This window comes from Gastrolobium bilobum, unplaced genomic scaffold, assembly GCF_033153095.1.
Source record: "Gastrolobium bilobum isolate Gb01-03AN ecotype WA unplaced genomic scaffold, APGP_CSIRO_Gbil_v1 utg32371, whole genome shotgun sequence".
In the NCBI taxonomy this organism is placed as follows: Eukaryota; Viridiplantae; Streptophyta; class Magnoliopsida; order Fabales; family Fabaceae; genus Gastrolobium; species Gastrolobium bilobum.
In genome coordinates, this window is record NW_026898885.1 from 210,479 (window position 1) to 228,363 (window position 17,885).

General features: G+C 36.7%; 2 protein-coding genes across 4 annotated transcripts; one reads left to right on the forward strand and one right to left on the reverse strand.

Annotated features, from left to right (window-relative positions):
- Positions 1 to 369: 369 nt before the first annotated feature.
- Positions 370 to 1,672, reverse strand: LOC133285080 (uncharacterized). 2 transcript variants are annotated; one of them, XM_061482241.1, is made up of 2 exons: positions 1,594 to 1,669; positions 370 to 955 (listed from the first exon to the last, which is right to left on the reverse strand). In XM_061482241.1, the coding sequence occupies exon 2, from the start codon at positions 951 to 953 to the stop codon at positions 525 to 527; it is 429 nt and encodes a 142-aa protein (XP_061338225.1). In that variant the 5' UTR covers positions 954 to 955; positions 1,594 to 1,669; the 3' UTR covers positions 370 to 524. The 2 variants fall into 2 exon arrangements, with proteins under 2 accessions (XP_061338225.1, XP_061338224.1); XM_061482240.1 differs by having other exon boundaries at positions 375 to 1,004; positions 1,594 to 1,672.
- Positions 1,673 to 2,437: 765 nt separating this feature from the next.
- Positions 2,438 to 17,836, forward strand: LOC133285038 (uncharacterized). 2 transcript variants are annotated; one of them, XM_061482188.1, is made up of 18 exons: positions 2,438 to 2,647; positions 3,339 to 3,456; positions 3,551 to 3,738; positions 3,893 to 4,000; positions 4,311 to 4,375; positions 5,064 to 5,169; positions 11,545 to 11,628; positions 12,143 to 12,289; positions 12,526 to 12,654; positions 12,984 to 13,051; positions 15,579 to 15,612; positions 15,708 to 15,792; positions 16,086 to 16,153; positions 16,240 to 16,353; positions 16,443 to 16,478; positions 16,634 to 16,720; positions 17,279 to 17,370; positions 17,489 to 17,836. In XM_061482188.1, the coding sequence occupies exons 1-18, from the start codon at positions 2,519 to 2,521 to the stop codon at positions 17,583 to 17,585; spliced, it is 1,755 nt and encodes a 584-aa protein (XP_061338172.1). In that variant the 5' UTR covers positions 2,438 to 2,518; the 3' UTR covers positions 17,586 to 17,836. The 2 variants fall into 2 exon arrangements, with proteins under 2 accessions (XP_061338172.1, XP_061338173.1); XM_061482189.1 differs by lacking the exons at positions 17,279 to 17,370; positions 17,489 to 17,836 and having other exon boundaries at positions 16,240 to 16,345; positions 16,634 to 16,722.
- Positions 17,837 to 17,885: the final 49 nt, after the last annotated feature.

Sequence of the window (17,885 nt, forward strand, 5' to 3'; positions counted from 1 at the left end):
AAGCTCCAAATGAACATGTTTGCCATCCTATTCAGAAAGAAATGTTTCTACTGGTACTCATTTGTATTTTTTATATATGTATGTCGATAAAAGACTTACAAAAATAACTTGCTTCTACTCACTTTAAAGTATGATGAACTTCCCGAGCAGTGTTGAATACCCTGGATTAGTGCCTATTTGTACTTCTACGATCCCCGTTGGGGTGATAATTCGATTAAGTTATACAAAATCCAGCATTGCGCTATCGATTTCAAATATTTTACCACGTAACGTCATGTATATTGGCATTTAATCGAGTCTAGACCATGTAAATTGGGTCTAGATGAACTCATCGGCAAGTCAATCTTGCCTACAAGAGAAAGACAGCAGCAATTAGGATTAACATTTCTTTTAAATAATGGAAAATCATCACAAGTATTCCCCAAATACATTGGTAGTATATTTAGAACTACAAAACCATAAAACACACATCTATTACAAAGATATCACATGCTATTTCATGTGACCGTCAAGCATAATCATCATCAACAATCATCACCATATGCTCGGAAACTATAACGTTCTTGATATGGACCATTGAACCAGAGGTCAGCTTCAAACCACTTGGGGTACCGGACCAAGTCTCCAGCCACAAATTGCATGAAACGCTTGCTCCCTTGAGGCACAACTCTCACTTCCCCTTCTTCTATATATACCAATTGGTCTACCTGCCAGTCCCAGGGCAACTTGCTTTTTCCAGTCTTCCACACTGACCATGTTGAAACTCCAAGCTGAGCTAGTCTTTCAGGAGACAATTTTCTTTCCACCTTCACATTGTACAATTCCTCCAAGGATGTCCTCATTGCTTTTATGCCACACCCTCTTATAGAAGGTTTACCCAACTTTCTGAAATCCCTGGTACCACTGTTGACAGGAGAATAGGTGAAGGTTGATGTTGTGAACAAGCTTGCCATGCCTGTTAACAGTTTAGACTCAATGTGCTTCACTTGCTAAATAGCTCAAATCTGCAAGAAGATTAAAAGAAATTCAAAGACATCCAATGTTAATGATGTGCATTGAATAGAAGTTCCAAAAGGAACTTGCCTCTTCAATTCCCATCCTGTTAATTTTTAACAGCTGTGTTTGTTTTCATCCTAAATGGCTAGAAAAGAAAACAATTATCCACCTTTTTTTTTTTCTAGATATTTTGAGAAGCCAATAACACAGACAATCATTAGGAAAGAGATGACCCGAGTGAAGGAGGGGGTTTAGGAAAGGGTGAGTGTAACCCTAAACAATGGAATGGACCATAAAAATAAAAATAAAACAGAAAATCATCAATCTTTCACTCTTTCAGTTGTTCTTAATACCTAGTTGTCATCCAACCAGAAAAGGAGGAATCATACACAAGAAATCTTGAAACTCCAAAGCACACTAATCAAACACTAGTTATCTAATTAGGGTTTGTTCAAGGACCAATTCGTGAATGCGGCATAAGTGACTCTCGTATTTGACTTGAAAAGGTCCGAAACTCTGAGTTGACATGAACACCCACTAAGAACAGAACAGAATAAAAAAAAAAAAAAGAAACATGATCACAGTTTGAGACTTTACCTGTTGAAAATAAGTGCAGATTTGAAGATGCGGTGAGAGTTTGGCTTCCTTCCTACTGTTAAACGATAAACCCTCTATGGGAAGTGAGGTTTATCCCAAAAAGTAGAAATCTTTATATATATTACACTAGGGGGCGTTTGGTACTTTTTATCAGGATTTTCGCAATTTTTTTTAAATTTTTAATTTTTGAATATTGTCTTAATCGGAATACTTTTATCATATTTTTAAAATCGAAATTTTTGGATAATTTTTTTTTTCTTCTACCAAAGGTATCTTAGGAGTAAAGTATTTCTCGTAAGATGTAAAATTATGTCATTTTAAAAGGGGAAGGAGATAGATAAAGAAAGAGAGAATTGACAAAAACAAATAAATAAAGGTGTGAGCCATATCTCTTTGTGAGAATGAAAGGATATAAATTGTGTCATTTTAAAAAAGATAAACACTTTTCCTATTATAATATAGGGTTTTATAAGAGTTATGTTGTAGGAAAAATGATTGTGTAATGTTATAGAGATTCGTTTTGCGTACTAATAGTTTTTTTATTTAATTTTTCTTTAAAACATGTAGGTCCCACAAAATGTTGTGCGAGAGTTTGTGTACAAACCCTATAATATATGTGTCTCTGTCTTTCACTGTTTTACCCCTTTCTTACCGCACCCCACACTTTACAGTTTAAACCCAGTTTACTTTCTCTCTCTTCTTGCTCTCTCTCTCTTTTTTTTAAGGAAAGAAATTGTAGCGGAGGAAACGACAAAGACCGTTTTGGTGGTTGAACGTGTTCGCTTGTGGTACGCAAATTTGTTGCCTTTTCAATGATAATTGATAAACGAAACAGAGAGGAAAAGCAGGGACACAGTGAAAAAAAAAAGTTGCTTTACTTCGATTGCTCTTTTGTTTCTCTTTTATTTTTCGAGTTTCTTTTGTTATGTTATTGCTTCAGCTTCGACCCATTAATGGAATATCTCAGCTCGCTGTGGGAACTCCATTCCCACAGAAGAAATGTGGCAGAAGAACCCTCCTTTTGAGACCACAAGCTGTTCCCTCCAGAACCCAGGTACCAATTCTTCAATTGCTGATATATGTTATGCCACGTTACATTTTCTATGTAAGAAGTCCAAACAAAGATCGGTAGGGGTGGCAATTTGAGTTGATCGAACCGCCCCGCCATTAAATATGGGCTGGAAAAATAAACTCACTCTGTTTTTTGTTTTTAAATATGAGTCAACCCACCAACTCGCCAATTAAAAAAAGAAATTAATTAAAATTCATAAAATATAATAATATTTTATGAATTTTTCTAATATTATTTTATTTTATTTCACACTTCTCTTAATTTTTTCGGTCTCAATCTTAACTGTATACTAATATTTGTCAAACATTATTTAGGAATTCATTTGTCTCCATATATAGATAACATTTGTCATAAATAAAATTGTTATTATTTTTTTTTTTATAGGAAGTACTACGATAAAATTTTTTTGGATATCACACAAATTTAATGACAAATGAAATACTACCTAATTGTAAAAAAATAAAAAAATTATAACCCAGTTAGTCAACCCGCCCCGCGACGGGTTGAACTCGTTTTGACCCACTTCTAAGCGGGGTGGGTTGAAGTGGGTGGTGAGTTGAAAACCTCAATTCAACCCGCCCCGTATTGGCGAGTTAGAGGGTTGACCCCTCGGACTCAACCCATATCGCCACCTTTAAAGATTGGCGTAATAATATATATATTTTTTTTATAGAGGATAATGGAGAGTGTTTCACTGAGTGGAGAAGTTGGTGGTGCTGGTGGAGCATACTCATATCAAGCCTTGAAAAGATTAGACCAGCTATGGTCAAGCATATGCTTGGCACAAGAAGGTTCATGTCATCCAATGATTCTTATGTACTCAATATGAAATGAGACAATCTTATATTTCTAGTACTCTTTTGTGTGTTTGTGTGTGTAATGCAGTTGTTCAAGAACCTCAGCAAGTTGTCTCCACCATTCCAAGCTTGTTTCGTTCATCTGATCTTGCTGACAAAGCAGAAGGCTCATATGATGTGTTAGTCTGTGGAGGCACTCTGGGAATCTTCATTGCCACAGCCTTGTGTGCCAGAGGTCTTCGAGTTGCCATTGTGGAAAGGAATGTACTAAAAGGGGTAATTTTTAGCTGCTTTGAGACACCAAATAGAAAAGAGTCAATAAATTCTTTGAAGGATATCAATCCACACCTTTTCCTCTAAATTGTGTCCCTCACTTTGGAGGAGTCAAATCCAAAATAATTTGAATTGTCTATGTTGTTTTGATCATTAGAGAGAGCAGGAATGGAATATATCAAGAAAGGAGCTTTTGGAACTTGTTGAAGTTGGAATCCTGGAAGAAGATGATATTGAAAGAGTCACAGCAGTAAAATTCAATCCTGTAATTTCTGAACTTCTTCAGTTTTATTGCCAATCTCTATGTAGGAAGAATCATCTCTATTAGGTATTACTCCGTAACTAATATCTTGAAGTCCCCAAACAAAAAGTAAATTTTTCCAAACCCTGGTTGAATATTTTTTTGTTCCTCAGAAAACAAAAAGCTATGTCACAAATGGCATAACTATGTCTCAAATATTTCCTTCAGGCGAAGTTTTCTTTTTGCAACCTCTTCATGATTTATGCTACCTATTTTTTTCTTTTTAAATTTCTTTCCAACTAACATCGTTTTGGCAATTTCATGAACTATGCAGAATAGATGTGGATTTCAAAGGAAAGGGGATATCTGGGTCAACGACATTCTTAATCTTGGTGTTTCGTCAGTCTTCTTCCCATAAACTAATTCGATATGACAGTAAAGAACTAGAATAGTTGTTGTCTTCTATTTCAGTTATGAATGAATACTTTTATCTATGTTCTTATCTCAGTAATAATTTTCTTTTCTCTTCTGTCTGGCTATCAGTGAATAACATGCAGTTGCAGTTTTTTTTTAGTGTATATTTGGATGATTTAATTTTGGAGAAAAATCACTTTGTTTTTTTTTTTCTTTTTTCAAAAGCTCCAAGTATGACTTTGTTTATAAACTTTTTTAAATGCAAACTAAGCTAATCCAAAGACACACTTAATAGGTGTATTTTGCATGTCCCCTTCAAGAGAGGACAGAAATTTTGCTGTAGCAGTCATTACTCTGGTGTCTGGATGTAGAATTATTAAGAAATGTGCAAGCAGATGCAAAGAAAAGCCTGAAATTTTTTGATGAATGCTTCTAAAAGTTTGCTATTATTGAAGTTGAAATCCTTATTAAGCCAGCGGCTTTATTATATTTTACTAGTATTACACAAAAGCGATTTTGAATGTCTATCTGGGGTTAACTCTCAGAAACAAGCATTTCATTTTTACTAAATGCTTGCAGATTACAATGAAGTAATTTGAGTATAAAATTCAGTATTCTGTTGAAGATCCAGATCTTGCCTCTGCAAATCATAGTCATTTATCTGCCATTGCAGACCTGTAAAGCTTATAGAGATTGTAAAGGAACGTTTTATCTCCCTTGGTGGAGTCATTTTTGAGGGTTGCAGCGTCTCTTGCATTAATGTATATGAGGATGCAGCAGTGAGTTTGCCTTAACTTGTAAACTAGTTATTCTACAGCAATCTTAAGTGTTAAATATTTTATGAAATCCTATTATTGATGAATTACCATGTTGTAAATATTGGTTATTTAATTATTATTATTTGTTGTATTGGGCCAAGCCATTTAGGTCAAGTATTAGGTTTTTCATTCTCTATAAATAGAGACCTCTTTGTACAGATTATTTACACAATTCAATAATATTTCAAATACCCTTTTCTTTCCAGTTGGTATCAGAGCTCTCGATCTGTGAGGGCTCTGCTTCCGCGCCTAAGAAACCTTTTATTTTATTTTTCGTCTCTCGCTGCCATCAGCCGCCACCGGAATTTTTTTTTCCGGAGACCTCTTGGACCCAGAAGCCACTGTTCCGTTTTTTATATCTCGTTTCTCCACTGTTCTTTTTAAAAAAAAAAAGAAATTTTTTTGTGTGTGTCGCGGAAGTGTCAGACTCCAATTGCGAATGGAGGCAAAACGTCCTGCCCCCTGTGAAACTCAGATGAATGCCAATCCTGTGAGCATCTTCTTCGAACCTCGACTTTGAGTTCTTTTTATCAGCCAATCCTTTTTTTTTTTTTTTTTTTGCTTCTGTGCTATTCAGTTAGCCCCCTCGTCCTATAGTTTTCTTGCTAAAGATCTGGCAGAAAGGTTTAACCAAGGAAGTCTAAACAGGTAATAAGGTTTAAAGAGCTCACTCGTTAGAAGTGAGGAGCTCACTATTTGAAGATCTTGCAAAATTCCCTTACTTTCCTTTCCCCTGCCACTACTAGGCTTATCGACACACACAAAGTTCAGTTAGAGCCTTTAAAAAAAAAAAAAAAACACACACACACACACCTGTTCATCGTCTTTTTGGACCTGTTTCCAGTAGATTTTTCAACTCGACCAACCACAGTATGGCCTCTTCTCAAAGGAGTTCCTTTACAAAGTTTTATGATGGTGCATCTTCTAGACCTAAGAGAGATGATCGATGGTGTTCTTATTGTAAAAGAACAGGTCATATCAAGGATTTATGCTTTCGCCTCCATGGAAAGCAAACTGTCTTAGAAAAGATGGCAAGGATGCGTGGTCAAGCACATTTTACTTCCTCTGAAATAACTCCTGCACCTAATGAGACCCAACCTGCATTTCTTCCAGATGAATTGGAACGGCTCCGAACCATCCTTGATTATCTGAGTAAGCCATCTGATACTAGTGCTTTGGCTATGACTCGTATGAGCTCCAAAACTCATTCTTTCCTTTCTTCATGTAATGATTTTAAACATTCTTGGGTTGTTGATTCTGGTGCTATTGATCATATGGCTTGTTGTGCTGACTCCTTTACTTCTTATCATCCTACCATTGGAACTCATACAATAGCCATAGCTGATGGCTCACATACATCAGTTGCGGGTTCTGGTGACATAAACTTACAGCAGTCCTTACATCTTAAAGATGCTCTTCATGTTCCTAAACTCTCCACGAATCTTCTTTCTATTCATAAAATTACAAAAGATTTGAATTGTACTGTAACCTTCTTCCCTACCCATTGTGTTTTTCAGGATCTCGCCACGGGGAAGACGATTGGTAGTGCTAAGAGCAAGGTGGGCTGTACTATCTGGTGTCACAATCTCCCGCAAATACAGTAACAGATCACATCTTCATGTCTCATGGTCAATCAACTGTTGATTCTTTGATTTGGCTTCATCATAAGCGTTTGGGACATCCTCCTTTTAGTTTACTCAAGTCTTTATTTCCATCATTGTTTTTGTCTAAGTCTGTTGAGTCTTTTCATTGTGATGTTTGTGAGTTTGCTAAGCATCACGGTGTGTCTTTTCCTTCTAGTAGTACTAAGAGTGTTGAACCTTTCGATCTTATTCATTCTGATATTTGGGATCCTTCTAAAGTCCCTCATGCTTCTGGAAATAGATGGTTTGTTTCTTTTATTGATGATTGCACTCGTGTAACTTGGGTTTACTTAATGGGTGAAAAGTTTGAGGTACCACATCTGTTCTTTCAATTTTATAAAATGGTTGAGACCCAATTTGGTAAAAAAATCAAGAGACTAAGAACAGATAATGGTATCGAATATGTTAATCACAGTTTTTCCCAATTTATACGAAATAAGGGTATGATTCATGAACTTACTTGTGTTGACACCCCTCAACAGAATGAGGTTGCTGAAAGAAAAAATCGTCACCTTCTTGAAGTGGCTCGTGCATTAATGTTTCAGACACATGTACCCAAATACTATTGGGGAGATGCTATTCTTACTGAAGCATTCTTGATCAACCGTTTACCCACTCGGGTACTTGACCATGTAAGTCTTATTCACTCTATAACTTCTTTTTTCCCTTCTATTCCAGCTATGAGTCTTCCTCCACGAGTGTTTGGGTGTGTTGCTTTTGTTCATGTTCATCAACATCATCGTAGTAAGTTGGACCCTAGGGCTATTAAATGTGTTTTTCTTGGTTATGTTCCTGATAAGAAGGGCTACAAGTGCTATCACCCTGGTAGTAGGAAATTTTTTGTTCATCAACATCATCGTAGTAAGTTGGACCCTAGGGCTATTAAATGTGTTTTTCTTGGTTATGTTCCTGATAAGAAGGGCTACAAGTGCTATCACCCTGGTAGTAGGAAATTTTTTGTTTCTATGGATGTTACATTTCAGGAATCTGAGTCCTTTTTCCAAGGTCCTAATCTTCAGGGGGAGAATCCTTCAAGCTCATCACCTCCCTTCTTTGAGTCTTCAGTGTCTACTCCTGTACCTGTGTCAGTGTATCCTCCTCTTGTCCCTATTGTTCCTGTTCCTTCTGTGTCTGATCCTTCTGTGATTGATCCTCCTGTGACTGATACATCAAGTTCACCAGAGATACAGAAGATTATGAACACCTAAGTTGGTATATCAAAGAATGAAACAACCCACATTGCCTCAGCAGCAACCTCAATCGTCTGAACCACTGGTAGTGGTAAATCCTGAATCTCATATTTTTGATCTTGATGTTGATACTTCTGATGACTTAACAATTACTACTGATTCTGATGATTTACCCATTGTTCTTAGAAAAGGAAAAAGATCTTGTCCCAAGAAATCTTGTTCCTCCTGTCCCTCTTGTACTCAATACCCTATCTCCCATTTTGTTTCCTCTGCTAATCTTTCTATGCAGCACAAAAGCTTTGTTTCAGCACTAGACTCTATTGCAATCCCAAAATCAGTACATGAAGCCTTGAAAGATGGGAATTGGGCTCAAGCCATGCAAGAGGAGATGAATGCGTTGGAGAAAAATAAAACATGGGAGGTTATGGATAGACCTAATGGAAAGAAAGCAGTAGGGTGCAGATGAGTTTATGCCCTGGAATATAATTCTGATGGAACTCTTGAGAGATACAAAGCTCGATTAGTTGCCAAAGGTTAGACTCAAACCTATGGCATTGATTATGAAGAAACATTTGCTCCAGTTGCAAAGATGAATACGGTGAGAGTCTTGTTGTCCCTTGCTGCCCATTACGATTGGGATATAAATCAATTTGATGTGAGAAATTCTTTCCTCAATGGTGAGTTAGAAGAAGAAGTCTACATGGAAATCCCGCCTGGTTTTGATTCTGTGAAGGGAGAAAATAAAGTTTGTAGATTAAAAAAGTCCTTGTATGGATTGAAGCAGTCACCTCGTGCCTGGTTGGGAAGGTTTACTAAGGTTATGATGACCTTAGGATACAGACAGAGTCAAGGAGATCACACTCTTTTCTTCAAGCATTCCCATAATGGGAAGCTTACTGTGCTCCTTGTATATGTTGATATTATTATCATAGGTGATGATTTTGTGGAGAAACAGATTCTGCAAACACGACTTGCATCTGAGTTTGTAGTCAAAGACCTTGGGAAACTGAGATATTTGCTAGGGATAGAAGTAGCTCATTCAAGGAAAGGAATTTTTATCAGCCAGAGAAAATATGTTCTTGATCTTCTCAAAGAAGCAGGAAAGCTCGGGTGTAAACCCTCTAATACTCCTATTGAGCAGAATCACAAGATAGGCTATGAAGAGGAGAGTCCTCCAGTTGATAAATAACAATATCAACGGCTAGTTGGGAAATTGATATATCTGGCTCATACTACACCAGACCTAGCTTATGTTGTTAGTGTTGTCAGTCAGTTTATGCACGATCCAAAGGAGAAACACATACAGGTAGTAGAGAGAATTCTTCAGTATCTTTAAGCTACTCCTGGTAAAGGATTGTTATTCCGACGTGATGGCAATCTCTCTTTAGAAGTTTACACTGATGCTGATTATGCTGGATCCGTGACTGACCGTCGATCTACCACTGGTTATTGCATGTTTCTCTGTGGTAACTTAGTGACATGGAGAAGTAAGAAACAAGATGTGGTTGCCAGATCAAGTGCAAAAGCTGAATTTCGAGCTATGGCTCAAGGCATTTGTGAGTTACTGTGGCTGAAAATTGTACTTGATGATCTCAAAATAAAATGTGAGGGACCTATGAAGCTTCTATGTGACAATAAGTCCGCTATTTGTATCGCTCATAATCCGGTTCAACATGATCGGACTAAACATATTGAGGTCGACCGCCATTTCATCAAAAAGAAACTTGATAGCGGGTTGATTACCACTCCATACATTCCCACTGGGCGTCAATTGGCTAATCTATTAACAAAGGGACTTCCTCAAGACAGATTTCAAGAACTTACTAGCAAGCTGAGAAAGATAAATATCTATTCCTCAGCTTGAAGGGGAGTGTTGTAAATATTGGTTATTTAATTATTATTATTTGTTGTAGTGGGCCAAGCCCATTAGGTCAAGTATTAGGTTTTTCATTCTCTATAAATAGAGACCTCTTTGTACATATTATTTACACAATTCAATAATATTTCAAATACCCTTTTCTTTCAAGTTACCATAATCTGACAAGACAATTTATTAAATAATCATCTCACTTTAAAAACTCAAGTTGTTAAGTGAAGGCCACTTTAATGGTTTTATATTAGACTTCTCTAATACAAATCTCACACAAAAGCTCATTGGATTTGTGATAAGAACCTTGGAATGCACCACCGTAAAAGCTAGTTCAAGAGGTAGGAGAGCCCAAAGTCCATATAAACCCCACATTAGTCACCCATATAACCAATGTGGGACTCAAGTCCCATACCTTGCAATTAGATCGTAACTGTTAGAGAATAATATAAATTATTAAAAAGGCCCTCACCTAATACCTTAAGGTTTTGGGTTGAAGTGGTTCTTTACATAGTATCAGAGCTTTAGTAACCATAAGGTCACGAGTTCGATCCTCACTGCCTCCCACTTTCTAGTGGAATTAAATAAAAGCACAAAAGGTAAACCAAAAATTGAGCCTGTGCAATATCCACGCTTCAAGCCCAAATGTCTCTTGCTTGAGGGGGTGTGTTAGAGAATAATATAAATTATTAAAAAGGCCTTCACCCAATACCTTAAGGTTTTGGGTTGAAGTGATTCTTTATAGTAACATTCCACCACGCTCCGCAGCTCCGGAGCCTATGCGGGCTGGCTTTGTGCTAGTCTTTTACTAGTTCGGGTGTCACCACGCGCGCCGCTTGATTGAAAGCGGGAAATATAGTGGAAAACTCTGATACCAATTGATATGAACCTTATCCTAAAAGCTGGCTCAAGAGGTAGGAGAACCCAAAGTTTATATAAACTCCACATTAGTCACCTATATAACCATTGTGGGACTCAATCTCATACCTTGCAATTAGATCGTAACATTCCACCATACTCCGCAGCCCCATTGCAGTGTTCGCCCGGGCTAGTACAAGACTAGCGCAAAGCCAGCCCGCGTGGGCACCGGGGCTGCGGAGCGTGGTGGAATAATACAATCTAATTACAAGTTATGAGGGTGACTAATGTGGGATTTATATGGACTTTGGGCTCTCCTACCTCTTGAGCTAGCTTTTGGGATGAGGTTCTCCCAAGGTTCGTATCAGTTTGATGGGGAACAATGCACAGAGCCCATTGGCTCTGATACCATATTAAAAAGCCATTTCACCTAAAAGTTTAAGTTGTTGAGTGAGAGCCACTTTAAGGTTTTATATTAGACTTTTCTGACACAATTATAGGCTCTGCAGCCTATGCAGGTGTTTTATATGTTGTATCTCTCTACATATGTTCAAATTTATGAACACCATTTAACTGGGGGTAAAATAGCAAAAGGGTTACATGAAGAAAATTAGACAGTAGATTGAGGAGGGACAGGGAGTTGTTGGGAGCTCCAGGATGAAGCATGGAAGCATAGAATATACGAACATAGTATTGAAATGGAAATTTTAAAGGACCATTTAATTTATGGGACACGTGATAAAGACACATTAATACATGTATTAATTTTTTTTTTCAGGTCCTGAAACTTTCTGGGGACAAAATTTTGTCATCACGTCTTATAATTGATGCCATGGGGAACTTTTCTCCTGTTGTAAAACAGGTCAGGAATTTATTTTTACTCATTATTGCATTCAAACAGATCTATAATTTTTATCATGTCATCACAGATAGCCATTTATATGTGCTTCTTTGTTTATCTATGCGAGGATGTTCACTTTACATATGAATTGTCTTCAAGTGAGACACCAGAAAGGTCTTCTGTTGTACGTTCCATTATGCATATGTAGGACGCATTGACTTGGATATGTACGTGCACCATCATTTATATGCATGCAAGTGATGCAACATGTGTTGAATAAGTAGCCAACTAAATTCATAAATGATTGCGAGACTGAGAGGATAGGCCAATAATGATCTCTTTCATCCAGAGTTAATGATTGAATCAATACCAACTAGGAAGAGGCCTACAACTCCCTTGAAAAAAATAAAATTTTCGATTCATGAAAGCTCTCTTTATACTAATTTGATTTAACCAAAGATAAATGAGTGTCTACTGAATATTAAAACCTTTTCCCGAAGCTTGTTTCCAGTGTCACGTTCAATGATTTTTACAGATAAGATGTGGGAAGAAGCCTGATGGTGTTTGCCTTGTTGTTGGAACCTGTGCTCGTGGCTTTAAAAATAACTCCACTAGTGATGTCATATTCAGCAGTTCATCAGTAAGGAAAGTTGGAGATTCAAAAGCTCAATATTTTTGGGAGGTAAACTTTTACTGTTAATAGAATAAGGGGTTTATACTTCTTATGTAACATAAGATGAGAATTTTTGCAGCACACACATACTCAGATGAGCCCTATTGGACAAAAGTAAATAAAAAAATTAAAAATATTGGCATGCAAAATGGTGTGAGTGTAGCATGAGAAGGCTCTTATTATATTGCATAAGAAGTATAAACCCCATAGAATAATGGTATAAACTTTCACTGAACTCTTCACAGGCATTTCCGGCAGGCACGGGTCCTTTGGATCGTACTACTTATATGTTCACTTATGTAGAACCTCAGCCAGGATCCCCAAAATTGGAAGAACTATTAGAAGAATACTGGGATTTAATGCCAGAATATCAGGCTAGTTTTCTTTTCTTCATTATGTTCTCTTATATCTCTTAAGAGGGTGAGCCTAGAGCAGTGGCTGCTCTCATGTGACTGAAAGGTCATAAGTTTGAATCTGGAAAATAGTTTTTTTGCAAAATATGTTAGGATAAAGTTGCGTACAAAGATTGCCCTCACTCCACCCTCGCTAGTCGGGGATAATTGGGGAGTTTTTTTTTTTTGACTCTCTGATATCTCTTGATTTTTTCCATTTCAGAGGACATGTTATGCTCCCCTTGTTTGTACTTCCCCATTGTTCTACAGCTCTCTGCTTAACTTGACAATTTGCAATTTTTATGTCACAGGGTGTTTCATTTGAGAATTTAGAGATACTGAGGGTCATTTATGGCATCTTTCCCACATATCGAAATAGGTACTAATATGTATCAGATGATGTACTTACAAATTACTTAAGTTCTACTCTTGTTTTCCAATTACAGTCTCATCTATATATATATATATATGGGAAAAGTATTTTTACAGCCACTTTAGATAAGGTTGTCTACAACTACCCTTTTTTCACTAAGTACGACCGGTCTACAACTACCGCGTGCGGATCCTAGGATACGACACCGGATCCTTGTTTTTTTTTTAAAACGCCGCAGGGCCCACTTTTCTGTGTTAGCTGTAGAGTGTTATCTACGGCAGCTGCAGAAATGATAAGCCCATATATATATATATATATATATATATATATATATATAGAGGCAGGATCCTTTGACACGGGTGTCAAATTTCAAGTTTGACACCTCATCTGAGAGCCGTTAGATCCAAAAAGATCAATGGTGTCACATGCTTACAAATCAGAGTCGTTGATCTTTTTTGATCTAATGGCTCTTAGATGAGGTGTCAAACTTGAAATTTGACACTGGTGTCAAAGGATCTTACCTCATACATATATATATATATATATATATATATATATATATATATTATATAATTTGTTTCCCACTGAAAGTTCTTACTTCTCTTAATATTGAGACATGAAAACAATATAACCAATTGTTTCATTGAATAGGAATATTGAAGATTTCATACCATTAGTTAAAACACATCATTTCTTTAATGTCTTTGGCTTTAATGACGGCAAAAGCACCATTGTAAGAACGTTTGGTAAAAGTTTTGCTCAATCAGTTGATATGTTTTGTCATAGTAATGCAGTCAAACTTGTAGGTGGGTAAGTAAGGGATTAGTCCCGTATGGATTCATTACATGTCCAGTGTCCACGTTAGCTAGTCTCATGCAATCTCGTCAGCTTGGCATACGGCACTGTACTAGTCCCATCAGATGGTCCTGCAGGACGTAGGACTCTCTTTTCCCTTATCCCGACCCGTAAGGATAAAACAAAACTTGGAATGGAGCTAGACTTGAGTTTTGGATCTTGAAAACTTGATTTCAGTGTGTTCTCCCCTATTCAACTGTCCTAATGTCTCTCTCACGTACTGCAACTCTCTGTCTCTCTCTCTCTAGGTATTGCGCCAATAACACACAATTGGAGCACTTTTCTTTTCTTTCTAAGCTATGCACACACACACACACAAATATTCTCTTTGATAATTGGTAATTTTTATTATAAAATACCCATTCTTTACTTTTTCTCGTGGAATCCATTATAGGAAGCCTTAGCTTATTTTAAGTTTGCATTTGTTATTTTAAATACTTAATAAGAAGTTAATTTTAATAATAAAAATTTATAAATTTGTTTTAAATATTCATTTATAATGTTGTGTTCTTCCAGAATAACTACAACAAGTGGAAGGATGGGCAAGAGAAGCATCACAGTTGTAGTAACATAATACTCCCTCTGCGTGAAGGTGGAACATTTTTGTACTATGATTATAACAATGAGAAACCCTACGAGGACTAGTGTTAAATAGAGGAACCTGTAGAAAGCTTTTGAGTCATTTGTCTGTTGAATACCCTTGTAGTTCCTGATAAATGGTAAGAAAACAAAAGCTGTAGCAGTAGGTAGCCATGCCATGAGCAAAACTAGAGACTTGGAGAACAAAGACTTTGTTGTTTTCCCATATATTTCCACCACTTCCCTGATGTGGCACAGAGAGCACCATTTTTCTCAGTTGTAAGTTTCAGCACTTTTATGTTTGTGAGATGAACTGAATACTACTAAAAAGGGAGTCTGATGTTTGTGATTGTCTCTTTATTGTGGAACAAAGAAGGAAAGAGGGTGTTTGACCTTATGTTTCTGGAAGGATAGTGAAGTGGAAAAGAGAGTCCCGTAGGACTATCTGACGGGGACTAGTCCCGTAAGGAATGCTAACGGGACTGCAGTGCCGTATGCCAAGCTGATGGGATTGCACGAGACGAGTTGACATGGACACTGGTCCGTAATGAATCCATACGGGACTAATCCCGTACCTACCACCTTTGAGCTTGACTGTATTACTATGACAAAACATATCAAACATGCTTTGACTGAGCAAAACTTCTACCAAATGTTCTTATCATGGTGCTTTTGCCCTTTAATGATTCAGGGTTCCTGTAAGAATTTGAACCATGTAATGTGCATGGTAGCTTACTGCTGAAGCTATGAAATTATTTTAACCAAGAAATTGTAGTAAGTGGAGCTTTTATCTCCTTATGCCTGTATCATATTGTTTCACTAAGAAATTTTCAGATATTTCTTTGACTAATCTGTCACTTCCTGACGGCTCTAAGTGGAAATAACTATAAACCATCCAACTTGTTATTGATTCAGGACATGCAGTACTGCACATCAGAAAATTATCTTTTAACTTGATATGTTCTCTTTCTCTGCCAAATATCTACAATTTCCTAAGTTTGTTTTAATTTTATTTCATGTCTTCTTAATTATTTCTCTGCCTATCATTTCTTTTATGATATGACACCGTACAATGTTTGATGACATGGAGCATCTACAGCCCACTACCAGCTGCTTTTAGTAGAGTTTTACAGGTAAATTTCGTTTTACAGTTCTGAAGCCTCTATCACATTAAGTCATCTATGATCTATCAAGTAACATTAAAGCAACGAAGCTTTATTCTCTGTAGTTTGGTGATGCTAGTGGCATACAGTCACCCGTTTCATTTGGTGGTTTTGGGAGTTTGACCAGGCACCTTGGGAGACTTTCAGCTGGTATAACTTTCTGTGAAATTACAAACTTCTAGAGTATATTCTTGAACTAGTTGAAAAATATCTACTGCAATGTTGTTGGACAGGATTTACTTGTTTTTTGTGTCTCTGAATGTGAAACTATGAATCTGTTAGTCTCATGTCTTTAGAAACATTAGAACAACCTAATTCGGTAAAATATTGTGGCCGAAATTGTTTTGGGAAGTAACAAATTTACAACTACAAACTGATGAAGGGCAGATAAAATAGCAAGTGTTGAGATAATCTAATTCCCTTTTCACTTTACTATAATGAAGGAATATATGAAGCAATCAATGGTGATTATCTAGACTCATACGACTTGTCTCTGCTGAACCCATACATGGTACTTTTCTGCTTTTCTAGAAGGTTTGACTGTGTCAGAAACTGCCCATGAAACTGAGTACCTGACCAAGATTTTGTATAATGCAGCCCAATTTGAGTGCTTCATGGTTGTTCCAAAGAGCAATGTCAGCAAAGCAACAGTCCATTGTTCCTGAAGATTTTATTAATGAACTTCTTTACGCCAATTTTAATTGTATGCAGGTAGTTTAAGTTTATCTCTCTCATGAGTCATGACCGAGATTATTTTTATTTTCTTTCATAAACTTCTTTTTCATATTTCACTTTTGCAGAGGCTAGGGGATCCAGTGCTACGACCATTTCTACAGGTGAACTTCTTAGACCCTGTTTGGAACTCTGGCTATATTTTTGTGTTTATGAGATGTTCTTCCCAAATGAATCAATTAATTGAGATGAGAACCAATATCAAATTTTAACCCCTTGGAATAATGTCTGTCCTGAGAAACCCTATTATTTATTACAGGATGTTGTACAGTTTGGACCACTTTCCAAGACATTGGGCCTGGTTATGTTAACAAAGCCTCAAATACTCCCATCCATATTCAAACAGGTAATTCAAGAGTTTATAACTTCTCTTTTCTTTTCTTCTCTTCGTATGAAGACTGCAAATATAAATTAATACCTGAAACGTAAAAACATATAATGCAACGTCCACTGTTCCAATATGTTTGTGCTGCTGCATAGCCCATTTCTTTGTTGGAAAAGTGCATGTCCTTCTAAATGACACAAACTTAAGTTCTTTTAAAAGAGAGATAGACACAAAGAGGTAGAACCCATATCTTTATTTATTTTTGTCTTTATTTTTTTCAGTAGAACCCACATCTCTTTGTGTCTATCTTTCTCTTAAAAGGACCTAAGTTTGTGTCCTTTAAAAGGACACACACTTTTCTCTTTCTTTTATCCTCAAATCAGAAGTTTTAGCATTTTTAATACATATGTAGTTACTCCTTGAAAATAGCACTAAGAATGCCATTGACCTACCTCAATATAGCAGATATGATGGACATTGCCCGAACTAAAATAAAATATGCAGTATTGAAGCAGAATTAAATAGTGAAGCAACCTTTTCAATATGGGGTATTTACAATTTTATAATATTTCGTTCCAGGTTGGTGTTCCTGTACTTCTTGACTGGTCTAGACATTTTCTGATGCTTGGGTACTATACCTTTCTATCGACATTTGCTGATCCTATTGTGAGGTAATGGTCTTTATGAACCACTAATTAGTTTCTTTGTCTATTCAACAAACATATAGTTTCAATAAAGAAGCCCTTACATTCAATCTCCTGTACTCTCACATGTTCCATGTATTGCAAGGCCATTTTTGAATACAGTACCATCCAAGACAAGTTTCCAGTGGAAGCGGCATCTCGAGGCTTGGAAATATGGAGCTGGTCTTGATTACAAGCTATAGTAACTACTTTTGCATATGATGCCTACCATTTACAACCTAGAAAATAAGGATGATGACGTGGCATTGTTGGTTGTTAAGCCATATTTCTTCCTTAAAATCCTATTTCAAAAGTGGTGCTTCTCAAGATTTACTCTTCATTACATTCATTCTTGATCTTCCATGTAAACTGGAATTTTTTCTTCACTTTGACTACCTTCCATATGACAAATGAAAATCCTGGAAAATAGACATGGTTTTAAACAAATTTTTTATTGGTCTCAACAGAGTCGATTCCCAAATTGCCTAGGGATGCTTAAGCCC